The sequence below is a fragment of the Fundulus heteroclitus genome, chromosome 14, assembly GCF_011125445.2.
Source record: "Fundulus heteroclitus isolate FHET01 chromosome 14, MU-UCD_Fhet_4.1, whole genome shotgun sequence".
Taxonomy (NCBI): domain Eukaryota; kingdom Metazoa; phylum Chordata; class Actinopteri; order Cyprinodontiformes; family Fundulidae; genus Fundulus; species Fundulus heteroclitus.
This window is the reverse complement of record NC_046374.1, coordinates 32,320,204-32,339,787: the sequence shown is the minus strand read 5'-3', so window position 1 is coordinate 32,339,787 and position 19,584 is coordinate 32,320,204. Positions and strand designations below refer to the sequence as shown.

General features: G+C 40.2%; 2 protein-coding genes across 4 annotated transcripts in view; both read left to right on the top strand.

Annotated features, from left to right (window-relative positions):
- LOC110368156 (ICOS ligand) overlaps positions 1–19,584 on the top strand; it is a 502,595-nt gene that overhangs the window by 461,283 nt on the left and 21,728 nt on the right. The gene's annotated exons all lie outside the window — the stretch shown is intronic.
- Positions 15,712–18,498, top strand: LOC118565819 (oocyte zinc finger protein XlCOF6-like; the record flags this gene model as incomplete). The annotated part of the gene is made up of 2 exons (XM_036146841.1): positions 15,712–17,388; positions 18,106–18,498. Coding segments are annotated over 2 exons (2,070 nt in total), but the record flags the coding sequence as incomplete, so codon positions are not given.

The window sequence follows — 19,584 nt, the reverse complement described above, 5'->3', positions numbered from 1 at the left end:
ATTGTTGATCTTCCCTTCCTAAATCCGCACTGATTTTCATTGATTAATTTCTTATGATCAAGAATAAATTCTAGTCTATTAATCACTATTTTCTCCATCCACTTACTTAAGTGTGAAGTTAATGCTATTGGTCTGTAATTATTTGGATTTGTAGGATCTTTCCCTGGTTTATTAAACGGTAGAATTATTGCTCTCTTCCATCTATTTGGTATTACACCTTCTTTCCATATTTTATTAAACAGTTTTAATATTAATTCTAATGTTACTTCAGGAATCTGTTTAAACATAGCATAGCATAACTGATCTTCCCCAGGAGCTGAATATCCTGTCCCTTTCAATACTGCTTTAATTTCCTTCATAGTTATATTTATGTCTAATGTTGAATTATATGTTTGACTTTTTCCCAAAATATTTTTATGTTTGCTAATTTTTTGATTCATCTGTTGTCTATGAATGTTTGTAAGATGTTCCCCACTATGTACTGCCGCAAATGCTTCCCCCAACAAATCTGCCTTATCTTTATTTAACACTACTACTTCCTGATCTCTGACTAAGGCTGGTATTTTAATACCACTCCTTTCCCCAATCATTTTCCTAAACATTGACCATACATTTTGCAATTTAATTTCAGATCCTATTGAGGAAGTATATTCTCTCCACGTTTTCTTTTTGGCTTCTTTAATAATTTTTCGAGCTACTGCTCTTTTCTTTTTATAATTAATAAGAGTTTCAAGTGTTAAATTTTTCTGCAGTATTTTAAATGCCCTGTTACGATCTTTAATCGCTTTAGTACATTCATCATTCCACCAAGGGACTACTTTTTTCCTTCCTTTTATTATTGTTTTTGGTATACTTGAATTTGCAGCATTTAAAATATGTTTTGTTATCTGGCTTGTACACTCTTCTATGTTACCTTTTAATGTAACCAAATGTCTGCTTTCCTCACACTTTACTTTAAATTTTTTCCAATCAGCTTTATTAAAACACCATCTTGTGATTATGACATCTTCTTGCCTCTTTATATTATCATTAATTATAGTACTTACTGGAAAATGATCACTCCCTATTGTGGATTCCCTGTTGACGTTCCATTCACATGATCCTACAAGACAGTCAGATACTAATGTAATGTCTAGACATGATGTTGTATTTTTATGTACATTAACTCTGGTACCTTTTCCATTGTTAAGACAAACTAGTGACCTTTCATCCATTATTTCTTCTATTATGTTGCCATTTTGATCTGTCTTTTTGCTGCCCCAGAGACTATTATGAGCATTAAAATCACTGCACCATACTTCTCTTCTATGTAATTTCCCAGCCATTTCCTTAAGCTTTTTACAATCAAGATTTTTACATGGATTATAATAGTTTATAATTTTAATATTACCATATTTTCTTACATTAAATATTTCTATAATAATACATTCTAATTCATTATTCATTTGGATTTTCTTATAAGCTATTCCATCTTTAATTAAGGTAGCACATCCTCCTCCATTACAATCACTTCTATCCTGTCTTTCCATGTTATATCCAGGGATCTTAAAATCTAGATTTGGTTTTAACCATGTTTCTTGTATACATATAATATCAGGTATTATTTCTAATTCATAAATATACTTTTTAAATTCTTGTCCATTGGCTATTAAGCTTCGAGCATTCCATTGAAGTATATATAGAACCATTAAAAAGAACACTTGAATCCTAGTCCTGGGTATTTCCTGTAGTTTCAGTGGCACTTAGAATGGTATGTATTTGATCTGCTTGTATTTCTTTCATATCTAAAAATCTTCCAGCTGCTGTAACTATTTCCTTTATTTTATCACTTTTCTTCTTCATTTGCACTGTTACATTAACAATATGGCATATAAATGCTACGAAGTTTTCTTTTTTCACCACCATCGTATCTTCATCCACTCTACATTTATGCAAGCATGCATTTTGGATATTTGGATTTGGAGCCAGTATTTGTCTCTGCCCGTTCTGCACTTGATTTATATTCCAAGCTGAGTTTCTTTGACCTGTTTCTCCCATTCCTCTATTACTGTCTTTTACTCTTTTTAAGGCTTCAGCATATGAAATTCTTTCTGTAATTTTAACTCTTTGAGCTTCCCTAGCTTCCTTTTGTATTTGACATCCACCATAAGCTGCACTATGTTCTCCTCCACAATTACAACATTTGATTTTTGCATCTTTCTCACATTTTCCATATTCATGTGGACCTCCACATCTTGCACACCTGATTTTTCCTTTGCATTCCTTTGCAGTGTGTCCCATTCTTTGACACTTGAAACAGCGGAGGGGTTTAGGGATATACTCTCTAACTCTATAGTTCATGTAACCCAGCTGGATATTTCCAGGCATACTATTTTCAAACTGTAAAATTACTGCCATAGTATCTTTAAGTTCTCCGTCTCTTTTACTTTTAATCCTAGTGGAATCTGTTATTTTCCCTCCTTTGATTTCTGCTTTTACATCTTCCATTGTCATTTCCAGCGGAACTCCTGAAATCACTCCTCTTAGCCTCGCTAACAATCCTGGTATATGAGTTCTAACTCTTTCCCCCATTAGGTTTTTCATTTTCATGATCTTTTGTTGCTGTGATTCGCTGTTAGCATGTATCAGCACTCTTCTGTTGTTCATGATTCTAGCCATTTTTATTTTTCCTATTTCTGCCTCTATTGCTTTAGTCAGTTTTATGGGATGTATAGCTCCCCCCTCTTGCTTGAATTCTACCACAACTTTATATTCTGCTTCTAAATTAACTTGACTGTGTTCATCTGAATTCGCCCTTTCATTTGTTTTTGTTCTTTTGCTAATGTCTGCTCTTGTCTCACTTTCTTCTGACCAACTTCTTGCTCTTTCTTGTCTTTTCTTAATTGTTCTTTTCATTCGTGATGATCTAGAAATCATCCATTCCATCTCATTCCCACTATTTCCTCCTGATGTAGAAGCCATGTAGCTACAGTCAATGTACAGTTTATGCTAACCGCCAAAATTCAAATCCTACCGCCTTGTTTGTTCCGTTCACTCTCGAATTCCTGCTTCCTCCCTCGAGCCGACCATGCAGTTAGCTTCCTCCGAGTCTCAGACTGGAGCTCACCTCTGTTTTTATACTGAGCGCCCTCTGGCGCTATTGGCCCGCTTACAATCACCCCGCCAGCAGGTGCAGCCTATACCTCTTCCTGCCACAATTTCATAATCTTTGTTGTCACATTTAACTGCAACAGGTTTTCATCTCAACCTTCATCCTGCCCAGACATTACCGCCCCCCCCCCCCTCCAACAATAAAACACACAATAACGTAATAAAGCTCACGTTTTTTACGTAAACTAGGATTTTACAACGTAAAAATGTCCTCTTTTTACTCAAAAGACATCTTTCCGCTTCAGTATTTTTTTTTCAGGCTTGCATTATGTTACGCGTACAGCTAGGCTTTTATTTTGAAATATTTTCCAACACTTCCGGGCCAGCCGTGAAACTGTCTTCGTCTTCCAATCTGAAAAAGAAAATAGAAAAAGGAATTGGCGAAATCGAAAAACGGGCCGTTTTTATTATGGTGACAAACGAATAACGGCTTTGTTTCTCGTTTTTCCGTTTTTGATTTTAAATGGAAAAACGGCAAAACGGAAGTAGTTTCTGTTTTTCGTTTTACACGGACCCAGGAGCTCAAAGAGCGGCAGGGGTCCGTGTACCTTCAGGCAATTCGATTTTTTTCCGGAAAACCAAAACGGAAAACGGAAACTACTTCCGTTTTCTCGTTTTTCCATTTAAAATAAAAAACGGGAAATTGGAAAACAAAGCCGTTTTTCTGTTTTTGTCAACACAATTTAGAAATGGAAAACCAGAAAAACGTAATGAAAAAAACGGCCCGTTTTTCGATTTCGCCGATTCTTTTTTCCATTTTCTTTTTAAGATTGAAAGACGAAGACGCTTTCACGGCTGGCCCGGAAGTGCAGGAAAATATTTCAAAATAAAAGCCTAGATGTACACGTAACATAATGCAAGTCTGAAGAAAAATAATGAAGCGGAGAGATTTCTTTTGAATAAAAAGAGGACCTTTTTAGGTTGCAACATGATAGTTTATTGTAGATACGTGAGCTTTATTACATTATTGTGTGTTTTATTGGTGGAACATGAAACACAAAGGCTGATCAAATGCTGTATACAAAAATATGGAAGCAAAGTTTATTTGAAGATTTTTCTCATCAAGCAAAACCGACCTTCACATAGGATTACTGTCTATATGTGTCTTGTTTTTAGTGAACAGTATATATTGTTGAAGCTAACAGAGAAACAAAGTTGTTTTTATTGATTTATCTTCACCAACAACGAAAACAATAGGGGAGACCGGGGCACTTTTTACACTCATACATAAATATTGGAATCAAAACACCATATATAAAAAACATATGTACCAGATGAAAGAGCAAAGTCTGAGGTATATATTTTGTAGTTGTGTATTTTTTATAAACCCTATTTCTGTGCTGAGTTATAAGCGATCTAATGGAGATTGTCACCATGTGACAAGTTGCCCCTCCAAAGGGTAAGTTGTCACACTATATTGGGTAAGATGTCACACGGGGTTTTGCGACCAATAAAAAAAAGGGCAAAATTAATTTTGTTGTTATTTTTTTATGTTAAGTGAATAAATGACAATAACTCACTTTTACTATTTATGAAATAAATATGCAACATGCATTACGAAACTGACACTTAAACTTTGAATACAAACAAAAGAAAATCTCAGAGTCAGACTCCTCATCTGAGTTGCAGTTTTGGCATAGCTTATGTAGATTGAATTGCCAGGAGTACATGCATCATATGAAATAAATTGAAATATTATGAAACATTGATTGATAGCTGTCTGACCCTGAGTTTCCACTGGTGTGAATGTTTTACAGTATCACCCCAAAGTACGGACATTAAAGTCCTTCGCTGCACTCCTGTTCGACTTGTGACCTAGGGTCACCTGCCTAACTGCCCTCAGCATCACGTCAGGTGCTGCACGGCCATGCTCTGTTTTTCTTTTATAACTCCGGACCATCTTCTCACTTTGTCCTCTTTTAAATCGCTCTTTTTTCTGTAAAAAAAATGTAAAATATTTAGTAGGATGTATGGATTTAAATTATTTTTAAAAATGATCATTTTGGGGTAAGTTGTTACATGTGACAACTTGCCCCAAAATGATCATGTTTGCTAATGCTAGCTTTTTTTTTGCTAATGCTACTTTAAAGACTAATCTTAAAACTTTCCTTTTTGACAAAGCTTATAACTAGAGTGGCTCATGTTACCCTGAGCTACCTCTATAGTTATGCTGCTATAGGCTTAGGCTACTGGAGGACATCAGGGCCTATTTTTCTCACTCTACTGATTTCTCCTGTTCTCCAGTTTTGCATTGCATTGAAATGACTGTTGTCATTTCAGCTTTTGACTTTTTGTTCTCTCTTTTTCTTCATAGTCTGACGTTCTGTTAGCTGTGACATCATCCAGGGTAAGACGGCTCACCCACTACTACCATCTAATGTTGAACAGATTACTGGATCAATGTGTGCTTCTGTGCTTTTTTGTCTCTCCTGTTGTGTCTCTGCTCTGTCTTCTCTAAGCCCCAGTGGGTCGAGGCAGATGACCGTTCATACTGAGCCTGGTTCTGCCGGAGGTTTTTCTTCCCACTGTCGCTTCATGCTTGCTCAGTATGAGGGATTGCTGCAAAGCCATGTACAATGCAGAAGACTCTCCCTGTGGCTCTACGCTTCCCCAGGAGTGAATGCTGCTTGTCGGGACTTTGAAGCAATCAACTGGTTCCCTTATATCGGACTTTTTTTTGACCAATCTGTATAATATGATTGAATTTGACTTTTTAAAGTGTCTCGAGATGACATGTTTCATGAATTGGCGCTACTGAAGATGATGGATAACTTCCTCCTCTCCAAAACACAGTGAAGAATCAAAAGAGCAAGGGACTTCTTCATGTTCTTTAAGATGATAGCTCCTCAAGATCCTTCCTGCCAGCAGCTCACATTCTTCTACTATATTTTTGATTGATTTTTTTTAATATATTTAAATTTCCCTTAAGGTACTAAGAATTTTTAATATTTATTTTGGCTTGAAATATTGAAGATTTGTGGTTATTTCACACATTTATATGAGACCAAGTGGTTACTATTTTATTGAAGTGTTACACTATTTACTTAAACAACTGCTTATACCAAATCCCCACAAGGTGACGTTATACTACTGGTAGGGATGTTGCTGCTTCAAAAAACAAATTTTAATCATTCAACTGATTAAAAATAAGTTAATTGCTAAGTTTTCCCCATACTCATGCTATTTTAGATTTTTACATTACATAATCTTTGTTGTCACATTTAACAGCAACAGGTTTTCATCTCAACCTTCATCCTGCCCAGACATTACACCCCCCCCCCCCCAAACAATAAAACACACAATAACGTAATAAAGCTCACGTTTTTTACAATAAACTATCATGTTGCAACGTAAAAAGGTTCTCTTTTTATTCAAAAGAAATCTCTCCGCTTCATTATTTCTCTTCAGACTTGCATTATGTTACGTGTACATCTAGGCTTTTATTTTTGAAATATTTTCCTGCACTTCCGGGCCAGCCGTGAAGACCTTCTTCGTCTTTCAATCTTAAAAAGAAAATGGAAAAATTAATGGGCAAAATCGAAAAACGGGCCGTTTTTTTCATTAAGTTTTTCTGGTTTTCCGTTTCTAAATTGTGTTGACAAAAACGGAAAAACGGCTTTGTTTTCCATTTTCCCGTTTTTTATTTTAAAAGGAAAAACGAGCTCTACGGTTCTCCAGGAGTGAATGCTGCTTGTCGAGACTTTGATGCAATCAACTGGTTCCCTTATATAGGACTTTTTTTTTGACCAATCTGTATAATATGATTGAATTTGACTTTTTAAAGTGTCTTGAGATGACATGTTTCATGAATTGGCGCTATATAAATAAAATTTAATTGAATAGCTCTATCTTAATGTTAGGCTTAATCAGAACAATGACTGAGGTATGACCGGATGCCTTAATATCTACTTTAACAAGTCCATATGTATAACTGCTAGAATTTTTATCTGAATGAAGGTAATTTTAAAAGTGGAATAGTGGGAAATCATCAATTGGTGCTCATTTCAACTTACAATGTCCTGTCCTCTTCTCACTCAGTCCGTGAGACCTGACCATGCAAAGGAAGAAAACTAGTATTCCACTTTTTGGTTGCACCTTCTGATGGAGAAGATAATTGCAATGTGACAACTAGCCCCGGTCTCCCCTACAGCCAGGGGGATAGAGTGCCTCATATATTTCCTATTTTCCATAGAAAAGATGCTAATTAAAAAGTGAAACTGTTCCCTGTCTGGGCTAGAAAAGCATCTATAGCGGCTTTCACGGGAGTTCCTCAGTACTTCCTCTCTCCTTGATGGAAATTTTTGATTACATTTTTACTAAAAAAGTGTTACAATCTCCCTTATTGAATAGCCTATAGATGGAGATTCTTATTCATAAGGACACTGAGATCCAATCTAACCAATAGCTAGATAAGCTGCATTGCCTAGCTTTTCTAAGTCTTTTTTAGAAAGTGCAATTATTTGCTCATTTGCTGAAAGAACCGATCCAGAAAGCTGGTCCTGTGCTGAGGATCAACTACCGGAACCGCTGAGCTGATTGTCCAGAAAAAAATGCTGCATAAGCTGCCGAAGATGATGGATAACTTCCTCCTCTCCAAAACACAGTGAAGAATCAAAAGAGCAAGGGACTTCTTCATGTTCTTTAAGATGATAGCTCCTCAAGATCCTTCCTGCCAGCAGCTCACATTCTTCTACTATATTTTTGATTGATTTTTTTTATATATATATATTTAAATTTCCCTTAAGGTACTAAGAATTTTAATATTTATTTTGGCTTGAAATATTGAAGATTTGTGGTTATTTCACACATTTATATGAGACCAAGTGGTTAATATTTTATTGAACTGTTACATTATTTACTTAAACAACTGCTTATACTAAATCCCCACAAGGTGACATTATACTACTGGTAGGGATGTTGCTGCTTCAATAAACAAATTTTAATCATTCAACTGATTAAAAATAAGTTCATTCTGCTGAGTTTTCCCCATATTCATGCTATTTTAGATTTTTACATTACATAATATTTGTTGTCACATTTAACAGCAACAGGTTTTCATCTCAACCTTCATCCTGCCAAGACATTACACCCCCCCCCCCCAAAACAATAAAACACACAATAACGTAATAAAGCTCACGTTTTTTACGATAAACTATCATGTTGCAACGTAAAAAGGTTCTCTTTTTATTCAAAAGATATCTCTCCGCTTCATTATTTTTTTTTTCAGGCTTGCATTATGTTACGCGTACATCTAGGCTTTTATTTTGAAATATTTTTCTGCACTTCCGGGCCAGCCGTGAAGACCTTCTTCGTCTTTCAATCTTAAAAAGAAAATGGAAAAATTAATGGGCAAAATCGAAAAACGGGCCGTTTTTTTCATTAAGTTTTTCTGGTTTTCCGTTTCTAAATTGTGTTGACAAAAACGGAAAAACGGCTTTGTTTTCCATTTTCCCGTTTTTTATTTTAAAAGGAAAAACGAGAAAACGGAAGTAGTTTCCGTTTTCCGTTTTGGTTTTCCGGAAAAAAATCTGAAGGTACACGGACCAGGGTTTCCCCCAGAAAACTGGCTAAGCCTGCAGCTCTGCGTAGGAGGTGCTAATGCTAGCTTAGCATCTAGCATAGGAGGTGCTAATGCTAGCTTAACATGTAGCATAGGAGGTGCTAATGCTAGCTTAGCAAGTAGCATAGGAGGTGCTAATGCTAGCTTAGCAAGTAGCACCGTTTAGTATCAAGCGTTTCTTTGTGCTTGGAAAAAATCCCCTAAAAAACGCTTTTTGGTTTATATTGTTTAGAAAGAGGGTCACGTGTTTTCTTCTGGCTGTTGAGTATGGAGGACCAATCCTGCCAACATTTAGAATATATAAAGAAATAAATCAGCGACTCACTTAAATAAATACTGGGTCAAAAAGTAGCTAATAATATAAAACTGTGCCATTAAATGCAACAAACTAATAAAAAGCCTTTTATATATTAACTGTTCAATTGATCAGCTACAAATATATAATCATATAACAAATATATATTTATATATCGATGTTTAACTGTCACATTATAGCTCGTCTTATTCTATCTATTTTAGCCATTATTAAATGTTTTTAACAGAATAATTACATTAAAATTCCCACAACACAATGATGCTAAAGTTACCGGTGATCATTTCTAGGGTGAAACTGTCAGTTCCTGAGGTTCAGTTTTCTCTACACTGCTGATCAAATCTTTTTCTCTAAACTGAATCTTTCCCATCATTGTAACATTGTAATGATCTAGTTGTTCATAAAGCATGTAATGTGTTTCAGTGTTGGCTGCAGATGTTAAAGAAGAGGCTCCTGAAGAACAGAGTCCTGAGGGGGAGCAGCAGGAGTCAGAGCCCCTCCACACAAAGGAGGAACAGGAGGAACCCGGGGCCCGTCAGGAAGGAGAGCAGCTCCTTGTGAAGGAGGAGACTGATGGCAGGTTTCCATTAACTGCTGCTCCTATCAACAGTAAGGATTGGTTTACTTTGTTTGTGTGTCCTGTGTTGTAGCTAAAGGCCAAAACTCTGTGGATTCATCAGCTTCCTATCAGACAAAATGTCAGCTCAGTCTGACTCTACGTGCTCCCATCCTATTTCTTCAACCTCTGACTAGAGGCTCCAGTTCAGATCTCCTGACTCTCTAGGTCAAGTGTTCATGCTAGAGTCTGCTGGTCTGTGAGGAAACACAAAGCTGCTCCTGCTGCTGGAACAAACTCAGCCAGGATCCCAGTTTCACAGTCAGATATGGAGGCAAAGTAAAACTCATCCGCTTTGGGGGAAATACTAAATAAATCTTCAGATCCCAGTTTCTGATCAGGTTGGTCCACAGATGTTTTCACCAGGAACCACAAAACAAACTGGATCTCCCAGATGGTTGATGGACAGTGGGGGAGGAGCTTGGAGTTTTTCCTTTAACTGGTGGGTTGGCAGTTTGAACCCCCACACCGATCCTCTGTCGTTGTGCCCTTGAGCAAGACACTCCACCTGCTTTGGTTGCTGGTGGTAGTCTGAGGACCCGGTGGCGCCGGTTGTCTGGCAGCCTTGATTCTGTCAGTGTTTTATGTGTCCTGTCTGGTTGTGGAGCACCAAGAATTGCTGTCTTGATGCCAAGGAGAGGCCAACAGGTTTACTTTCACAAGTGGAGCATTACTGCTTTCACTGTAGTGCTCTGTGATATGTTTGATAAAAACTTTATTAGGGGTTATTTTGGGAGTTATAGGAGCCTGATCCTTGTTTTCTAAAAAACTTTATTAGATGTATTCTTACTATTTTACTTGGAGAAAAGTGCAGCCTGTGCAGCACCTTAAACTGCAGCTGGCCATGTCTGATGCAGATTGATGAGGAGTGAATTCTTTCAACTGCAGCCTGCCAGACTTCATCCATGAAGGATTCCTCTAGTTCTTCCTCTCATAGGTTTTTCAAACGGCCAACTGACAGAGTTGCCATATATGGTTGACACCAAGCCTTTACCCATTGGGTTCATATCCAAAAATTCATCCAGCCATGTTTTTTAGGACAATGTTAAAGAGAAATTAGTCTTTATTGTTGTTATTACACATTGTTTTAAGTTGGTTAATGTTTAATAAATAACTTTTTGTCTGTTAGGTACTGTCTGGTGAATATCAGCCCAAACAGCTGATATCAGGACAATAGTTGAAAGGAATGATTCAACCACTGACGTTCTTTTAACAGCAAACTCTGCCCAAATATAGAATAAAGGAGTGACAACTTCTCTTCAAGATCAAGAATTTATTAACAGAAATAAATAAACATCCAGAGAACATCACTATATAATGCTGTTTATCTGACTTAACACTATATTTCAATCAACAAATTCTCTCGTCATTTACCTGATGCAAAGAAATGAGAACTTATCACTTCTGTTTAGATATCTCTACATTGGGTTCCAGTTAATTTCCAAATTGATTTTGAAGTTCTTTATTTGTTTTTAAGTGTTCACAAGGTCATGGTCTCAGTATCTGACCTGATTCAAGCGTATGCTCCGTCACACTCATTGAGGCTGGCAGTGTAGTTACTGTCAATTATCCCAAAGCCTAAGAGCAAGTTGAGAGGTAAGCAACGTTTTCAGCTGCTACCCCCAAACTTTGGAATAAGCTGCTATAACAAATCAAACAAATGTTTTTAAATCAGCTCTTGAAACATTATTTCTCCTTGGCTTTCAGCTCAGTTTGAGAAGTTTATTTTAATTTATTTTAACATATCATTGTATCTATTTTGTATTAGTTTATATTGTTTTATTATTTTTATAGAACAATAACCCCCCCGTCCTTAAAACCTAGTGACTCCTCTGGTAATGTTACAGACATAAAATGAATGAACAACTAGGCTAATTGTTCAGCTGTCCTCTGTAGTTTTATCCTCACCATTCTCAGAAAAACAGTTTCTGATGTCCTGGGCCCCTGCTCTGCTGCTCTGCTGCGAGACTTGAGATGTTCTTGGGAGAGGGAGCAGTTCAGACCCGAACCTGACAAATAAACAAAAAGGACACACACACAGTCTCATTCAGACCTTGCAATGCACAGACTCAAAAAAGAAAAAAGGACGACATTCACACATAACACTCACATCCAATAATACCAGGCCCCAGACCCAGTAGGTAATCACTGAAATTGATTCCCTTCCATACAGAAAGCCCATATTTTTTAATTTCAGCTACCACATTATACATGCCAGATTAAATACTAATACATGCAATTCAGCAATGGTGTCAAGGTGTTACTTTATTGTGTCTGTTATACTATATCCGTTGGTTGTGCTGTTCTTTTTGCGTCTCTCTTTGCAGGTGATGAAGCAGACTGAAGACGTTTTATCATTCTCTTCCTTTTATCTCCTCTTTCTTTAACCTTTTCACCTTTTTTCTTGTTCTTCCTTTGCTCTCATACTTTTACATTGTAATGTCCATATAATTTGAGATATCCCCCGCATGAATTATAATAAAACCATTCACATGCATAAATCAAGCGGAGGACTATGGCAAAAGCTGTACTGCTCCACTAGTGAAAGTAAAACCTGTTGAGCTCTTTTTGGCATTAAGAGAACAATTCTTATTGCCACATTGCCAGAAAGGACACTGGGAAAAAAATAAGATGGGATAAGGGCAGTCACCATGATTGTCTAGGTGGATTATACCATCAATATCCCTGGCTTTGAAGTAGCTTGTGGTTTTTGTGTTTTATCGTCCACTAATCGGTATCGAGGTGAACTGCCCGTTATATCGCTATATTGATTGTAGGACATATCGCCCAGTTTTCTGTTGGTTTATTTTGTGTTTTACTTGTCTGCATGTTCTGTAAATGAAATGGTGAAAACTAAATTGATCAAATAAATCATCCAACAATCCATATTATGTGGCAGGTTGTGAGGCAAAAGAACATGGAAAATTCAGAGGTGTGAAAACTTTTGCAAGGAACTGTACACAAACAAGACATAAGAAACAGCCTCTGGTGCGCTGGGGGGGCCTCGGGGCCTGTTGAGCTGGTAGGGGGGCATGGTCATTAACATCTCTGGCCAGGGTCCCCCCCTCTTATTTATTAACTTTTTTTTTTTTTTTTTTTGGGGGGGGGGGGGGTAAAGCCAGTAGGCTCGGTGGGTGGGCTGGGGGGGTTGAGGTGTTGGTCCTGGTGGGTGATTGGCTGGCGGGCCCTGTGGCCTCTCCCTGTCTCCCGGGCTACGATGGTTCCGCTGGCGAGGCCCCCTTCTCTGGGTGGGGCTTTCGGGGAGCGGGGGTGCCTATTGGAGTCAGTAGGGGAGCTGGCTCCCTGGGATGGCTTCCCAGTCCTTTGCTCCCCTTCCCCGGACTCCTCCCTCTGCCTGCTCCATCACACCGCCACACGTGTAGGTCCTTGGGGAGGGGGCGTTACTGGAGGTTGCCACTTTCTGGTGACGTCCCTCTCCCCAATTTTATTATGCATCTTAGACAGTTTCACTCCAAATATTTTCACAACGCACACTCATGTAGGCCATGGTATGGGTGGGGGGAAGACGTCTGGCTGGGGGGCTTATGTTGTGTGGGCCTCACCTCGGACGGCTCCCTTCATCTCCTCTCACACTTAGACATTGAGGGTTCTGGGCAGTTTCCTGGAGGGGGTGTGCTGGCACCAGCTTCCTTCCGGAGGGGGGGTGGGCTGTGCCGTGCACCCTCTTCGGCGCTCCCAGTTTTTAAACACAGGGAGGATCGGGGGTCTTTTGCACACCCTCGTTCTCCAATGGAGGCAAGGAGTCTGGGGCCTGGAGGAGGTGCGGGCCACTGTGTCCGGGGTCTTGGCGGGGGGCTGCTATGGGTAGCCAGCGGCTTGCATGGTCTGGGGCTGACGCCTCTGCTCCCCCCAGGAGGGGTGGGGGGCAGGGATGGCTAGGGTAAGGTGGGGGAGGTAGGGGGTATTAGGTATTTAGGGCGTGAGGGGGGTTCTGGCTGGGTGGCTCGTACGGGTCGTGTTGGCCCCCCCTCTTTGGGGGGCCCGGTCCGGGGGCTGTCTGGTCCGGGGGCGGGGCCGGGGGTCGGGCACAAGCAGTCGTATAGTTGATTTGGGGTGACCCCCCCCCCTCTTGTCAGTGTTGGATGCGAATGTTATGTGGGAATGTGTGTACAGCGTCTTTTTTTTTTTTTTTTAAATCTGTGTGTGGTGAGTGGGGCACTAGGGAGAGATGGTGTGAATGAGTTTTCCTTTTTTTTTTTTTCCAGGTATGGGTCCGGTCCGCTCCCTCTCCCAAGAATATCTCAAGTCTCCGATAGGTGCGGAGCCCATCCCCCCACATCCTGCCCTCCTCCGCTGCGCTGGCAGGTGCCTTGGCCCTCTGGCGCGTTGGTGGGCCTCGGGTTTGGGGCGGGTTCTGGGGGGGGGGGGGGGGCAGCCCACTCCCGGCGGCTGCTTCGTGGGGCCTGGCACCCTGGGGGGCGGCCGGGCCCCCGCCGCGGGTGCGGGGCGCCCCTGGGGCCTCTGGCCCTCAGGGCCCATGGTCGGGACCACTTCAGCGGGGCTGGCTGCCGGCGGAGCCCATGGGCTCGTCCCCGCGGCTTTTGGGGGCGTCGGCATTGCGGTGGCTGGGGGATTTCCTTGGGGTCATCTCTCCTCTTTCCTTGGGGTCGTCTTTCCTCTTTCCTTTGGGTGGGGGGGGGGGGTTGCAGATATCCCGTGTCTGCCCCTCCTGGGCGCCCTGCTTTAGGGGCCCCTTTGGGAGTCCGGGGTTATGGGTCCCCTGACTCCTGCCTCTGTGCTCGGGGAAGGCGGGCCTTTGGTTCTCCACAACCACTATCAAGCTATTTCTGGATAATCTTCACCTAAACTAGTGCACTCTCACAAACTCCCACAGGTGCTGGGTCCAAGGTAATAAATGTTCACTTATATACAGAAAGCTTATAATTTATTTATTTATGTTCTTTCATTTTCTTTTTTCAGGTATCACATTACACATGTCAGCTTAAATAATAATACATATGATTTAGCAATGATATCAAGGTGTTATTCGATTGTATCTGTTGCTTTATGTCTGTTGGTTGTGCTGTTCTTTTTGCATCTCTCTTTCCAGGTGATGGAGCAGACGGAGGACGTTTTATCATTCTCTCCCTTTTATCTCTTCTTTCTTTCACCTCTTCTCTTTTTTTTTCTCTTCTTGTTCTTCCTTTACTCTCCCATTGTAATGTCCATATAATTTGAAATTCTCCCTGCAGGAATCACAATACAGCTATTTACAAGCATAAATCAAGCGGAGCACTATGGCGAAAACTGTTCGCTCCACTTGTAAAAGCAAAATATGTCGAGCTCTATCTGGCATTGAGACATCAATCCCTATTGCCACATTGCTAGACAGGACACTGGGGAAAAAAAATAAAAATAAAATAAACACTAAGAACAAGTAGTAGTTAAATCAATGAATTAAATCAAACTAAATTGCAGAAATATATATTCAATTCAAGCTGACATCAAAATACTTTATGTGCATAATGTGTTTCAATGTTTCCTGCAGATGTTAAGCAGAAGCTGATTGTTAAAGAAGAAGCTTCTTTAGACCACAGACCTCGTGCTGACCTGCATGATCCAAAGCCCCCCCACATCAAGGAGAACCAGAAGGGAGTCTACATCAGTCTGCCAGGAGAGCAGCTCAATGGGAAGGAGGTGATTAATGCCATCAGGTTTCCAGTCTCTTCTCCTCCCATAAAGAGTCTGGATGATGAACAGTCTCTGCTGCTCTCACAGCTTTATCCAGACCAGATTAAAGGCAGAGAGCTTCCAGAAGAGAATGATGGAGAAGAATCCACCAGAATACAAAATCATGGAGATGCTTCCACTTCTTCAGAGGCTGAAGACAGTGAGAAGGATGAAGAGGACAGTGATGTAGAGCACCCTCTCTCTGAGCTGAAGCACTTGTCAGACTCTGGATATAAGAAATGTTCTACAGAGAAGAAAAATGTGGACTCACGAAGGAAAGTCCAGACAGGAGTGAAGCTTAGCTGTAAAGACTGTGGCAAAACATTTATTAGAAAATCATATTTAAACACACACATGAGAATCCACACAGGACAGAAACCTTTCTGCTGTGATATATGTGGACAAAGATTTAGCCAAAAATCACATTTAAACACACACATGAGAATCCACACAGGACAGAAGCCTTTCTGTTGTGATCTATGTGGACAAAGTTTTAGCCACAAATCTAATTTAAATACACACATGAGAATCCACACAGGACAGAAGCCTTATTGCTGTGATCTATGTGGACAAAGATTTAGCCACAAATCACATTCAAACAGACACATGAGAATCCACACAGGACAGAAGCCTTTCTGTTGTGATCTATGTGGACAAAGATTTAGCCAAAAATCCAATTTAAATACACACATGAGAATCCACACAGGACAGAAGCCTTATTGCTGTGATCTATGTGGACAAAGATTTAGCAACAAATCACATTTAAACACACACATGAGAATCCACACAGGACAGAAGCTTTTCTGCTGTGATCTATGTGGAAAAAGATTTAGCCGAAAATCAGCTTTAAACAGACACATGAAAATCCACACAGGACAGAAGCCTTTCTGTTGTGATCTATGTGGACAAAGATTTATCTATAAATCAGCTTTTAACACACACATGAAAATCCACACAGGACAGAAGCCTTTCTGTTGTGATCTATGTGGACAAAGATTTAGCCACAAATCATATTTAAACACACACAGGAGAATCCACACAGGAGAGAAGCCTTTCTGTTGTGATCTATGTGGAAAAGGATGTAACGATAAATCAGTTTTAAGAAGACACATGAGAATCCACACAGGACAGAAGCCTTTCTGTTGTGATCTATGTGGACAAAGATTTAGCTGCAAATCAACTTTAAACACACACATGAGAATCCACACAGGAGAGAAGCCTTTCTGTTGTGATCTATGTGGACAAAGATTTAGCCAAAAATCAACTATAAACACACACATGAGAATCCACACAGGACAGAAGCCTTTCTGTTGTGATCTATGTGGACAAAGATTTAGCAACAAATCACATTTAAACACACACATGAGAATCCACACAGGACAGAAGCTTTTCTGCTGTGATCTATGTGGAAAAAGATTTAGCCGAAAATCAGCTTTAAACAGACACATGAAAATCCACACAGGACAGAAGCCTTTCTGTTGTGATCTATGTGGACAAAGATTTATCTATAAATCAGCTTTTAACACACACATGAAAATCCACACAGGACAGAAGCCTTTCTGTTGTGATCTATGTGGACAAAGATTTAGCCACAAATCATATTTAAACACACACAGGAGAATCCACACAGGAGAGAAGCCTTTCTGTTGTGATCTATGTGGAAAAGGATGTAACGATAAATCAGTTTTAAGAAGACACATGAGAATCCACACAGGACAGAAGCCTTTCTGTTGTGATCTATGTGGACAAAGATTTAGCTGCAAATCAACTTTAAACACACACATGAGAATCCACACAGGAGAGAAGCCTTTCTGTTGTGATCTATGTGGACAAAGATTTAGCCAAAAATCAACTATAAACACACACATGAGAATCCACACAGGACAGAAGCCTTTCTGTTGTGATCTATGTGGACAAAGATTTAGCCACAAATCACATTTAAACACACACATGACAATCCATACAGGACAGAAGCCTTTCTGTTGTGATCTATGTGGACAAAGATTTAGCCGAAAATCACATTTAAACAGACACATGAGAATCCACACAGGAGAGAAGCCTTTCTGCTGTGATCTATGTGGACAAAGATTTAGCCACAAATCACATTTAAACACACACATGACAATCCATACAGGACAGAAGCCTTTCTGTTGTGATGTATGTGGACAAAGATTTAGCCGAAAATCACATTTAAACAGACACATGAGAATCCACATAGGAGGAAAAATGACTCTATGAATATTTACTCAAACTGCACAGCTGTTTACTGAGAGATGTTTGTTGTCATTAAAGGCAACAATCTTGACTTGCTATCCATCCATTTTCTTACTCGCTTTATCCCTCATGGGGTCGCGAGGGGTGCTGGTGCCTATCTCCAGCATTTCAATGGGCGAGAGGCGGTGTACACCCTGGACAGGTCGCCTGTCTGTCGCAGGGCCTTTCTTGCTAGTTTCAGCATTTCTCTAGTAGCTAATTTTTAGTTGGCTTAAAAACATTACAAGTTTTTTTAATTTCTTAAATTTTTCAAACTGAGCTACAGCGAACTTCAGAATTTAAGTTGTAGAAACATGAATATTTATCCTTGACAGGTGAGTGACGTGCAGAGATGTAACGATGCAGTCAAGCCCCTGTCAGGGTGCAGTGATGCCTACTGCACTCTGGACATTTTTCCAGCACCTTCCTCCCCCCATACAGTGCGGTTCCTCACTCCATCACTGATTCCTGCCACCTGCTGCTACTAATTAAGCCGGTCTCTTTCCAACCTCCCTACATAAGCTTACCTCAGTCTGCTATTACCCGCCGGATCGTCTGCTCACAACCGCTCTCAAGCACCTCTCGTATCCCTCCTTCCTGCTGCTCCCCTGCACGCACCAGCCTTCGTCCCTCATCGCCCTCCTCGCAGTCTTCTTCTCCTCACCTCAGCCTCACTCACCCTCCTCGTGCCTGCCTGTGACTCTCCCTGCTGTGCTGCTGGCTCTTCCCCGACCCCAGCGCCCTCCCGCTTTCTCAGGAGGCTTCCTGGCTCCCAGCGTCTGCCTGGCTCCACATTGCAGCACCCGCAGTCCTCCAGTTACCTCCGGTCCGCCTGCTCCTGCCATCTCCATCATCCCTTCCCAGCCTGGTGAAGACTGTCGGTCACATCCTCCACTACTCATCAGTTTTCTATAAAAACTCTTAAACAAGGCTCTGTGTGTGTGGCTGTGTTCGGGTTCATCAGAACGTTTGCTGACAGTTTCTGATTCGATTTTTAGTTCCCAAGTTCATGTTTTTTTTGTTTTTTTTTACATTTTTAATTAAATGTATAGGTCATATAGTTTCTTTTGTTTTAACATCTGCGTTTTTATCCTTGTTTATTACTGTAATTGTTCAGTAAGATAGCTGAAATTACAAAAATCGATTACTAGACATTCATGAAAACTAACTACTCATTTTTACTTTTTTCACACTTATTTCATTGTGCATCATAAATCCTTTTATGATCAAACATTATTGTAATCACTTGAACATGTATGTCTTCATATCAATGTAAACCTGTTCTATAAATAAAGCAAAACTTTTATTCAGACGCTGGTGAAGATTCTCAGTCATCCAGGCCATGATCATTCCAAAGAAGAAACAAAACTGGACTTTTTTTCCAAAGTTTGAAGACGTTTTGCTTCCCATCCAGGAAGCTTTCTCAATTCAAATGTCTGGAGTTGTGTGGAGGTCCAAGGTTTATATTATTGACCAACAAAGGCCTTGTTATGGCTTAGATAACATGCAAATTAAACCAAAACTGGCCCCCCCTTAGTAATGGGGTGTCGTTAGGGTCATTACTGGGCTTACAGGAGTGATCTTGTGCTCATTGTATGGAGGTGAGCATTGAGGTGAAGTTTGGTAGGAATCAACCCTGTTGCTGTGTTATAAATTTTAGAGAGTTGGAACCTAAGGCCTCCTCCTCTGTTTAAGGTTGTTTTTTCTCTCTTAACGTAGATGGCTTCCTTCACACCCCTTTCAAACCATCTGTCTTCTTTGTCCAAAATGTGAACATGTTGGTCCTCAAAAGAGTGTCCTTTGTCCTTTAGGTGTAGGTGGACAGCAGAGTCTTGTCCTGAGGAGGTAGCTCTCCTGTGTTGAGCCATGCATCTGTGGAGAGGTTGTTTGGTTTCTCCAATATAAAGATCAGAACATTCCTCACTGACTGAACTGCATACACCACTCTGCTCATCTTAGGTTTGGGGGTTTTATCCTTGGGATGCACCAGCCTCTGTCTGA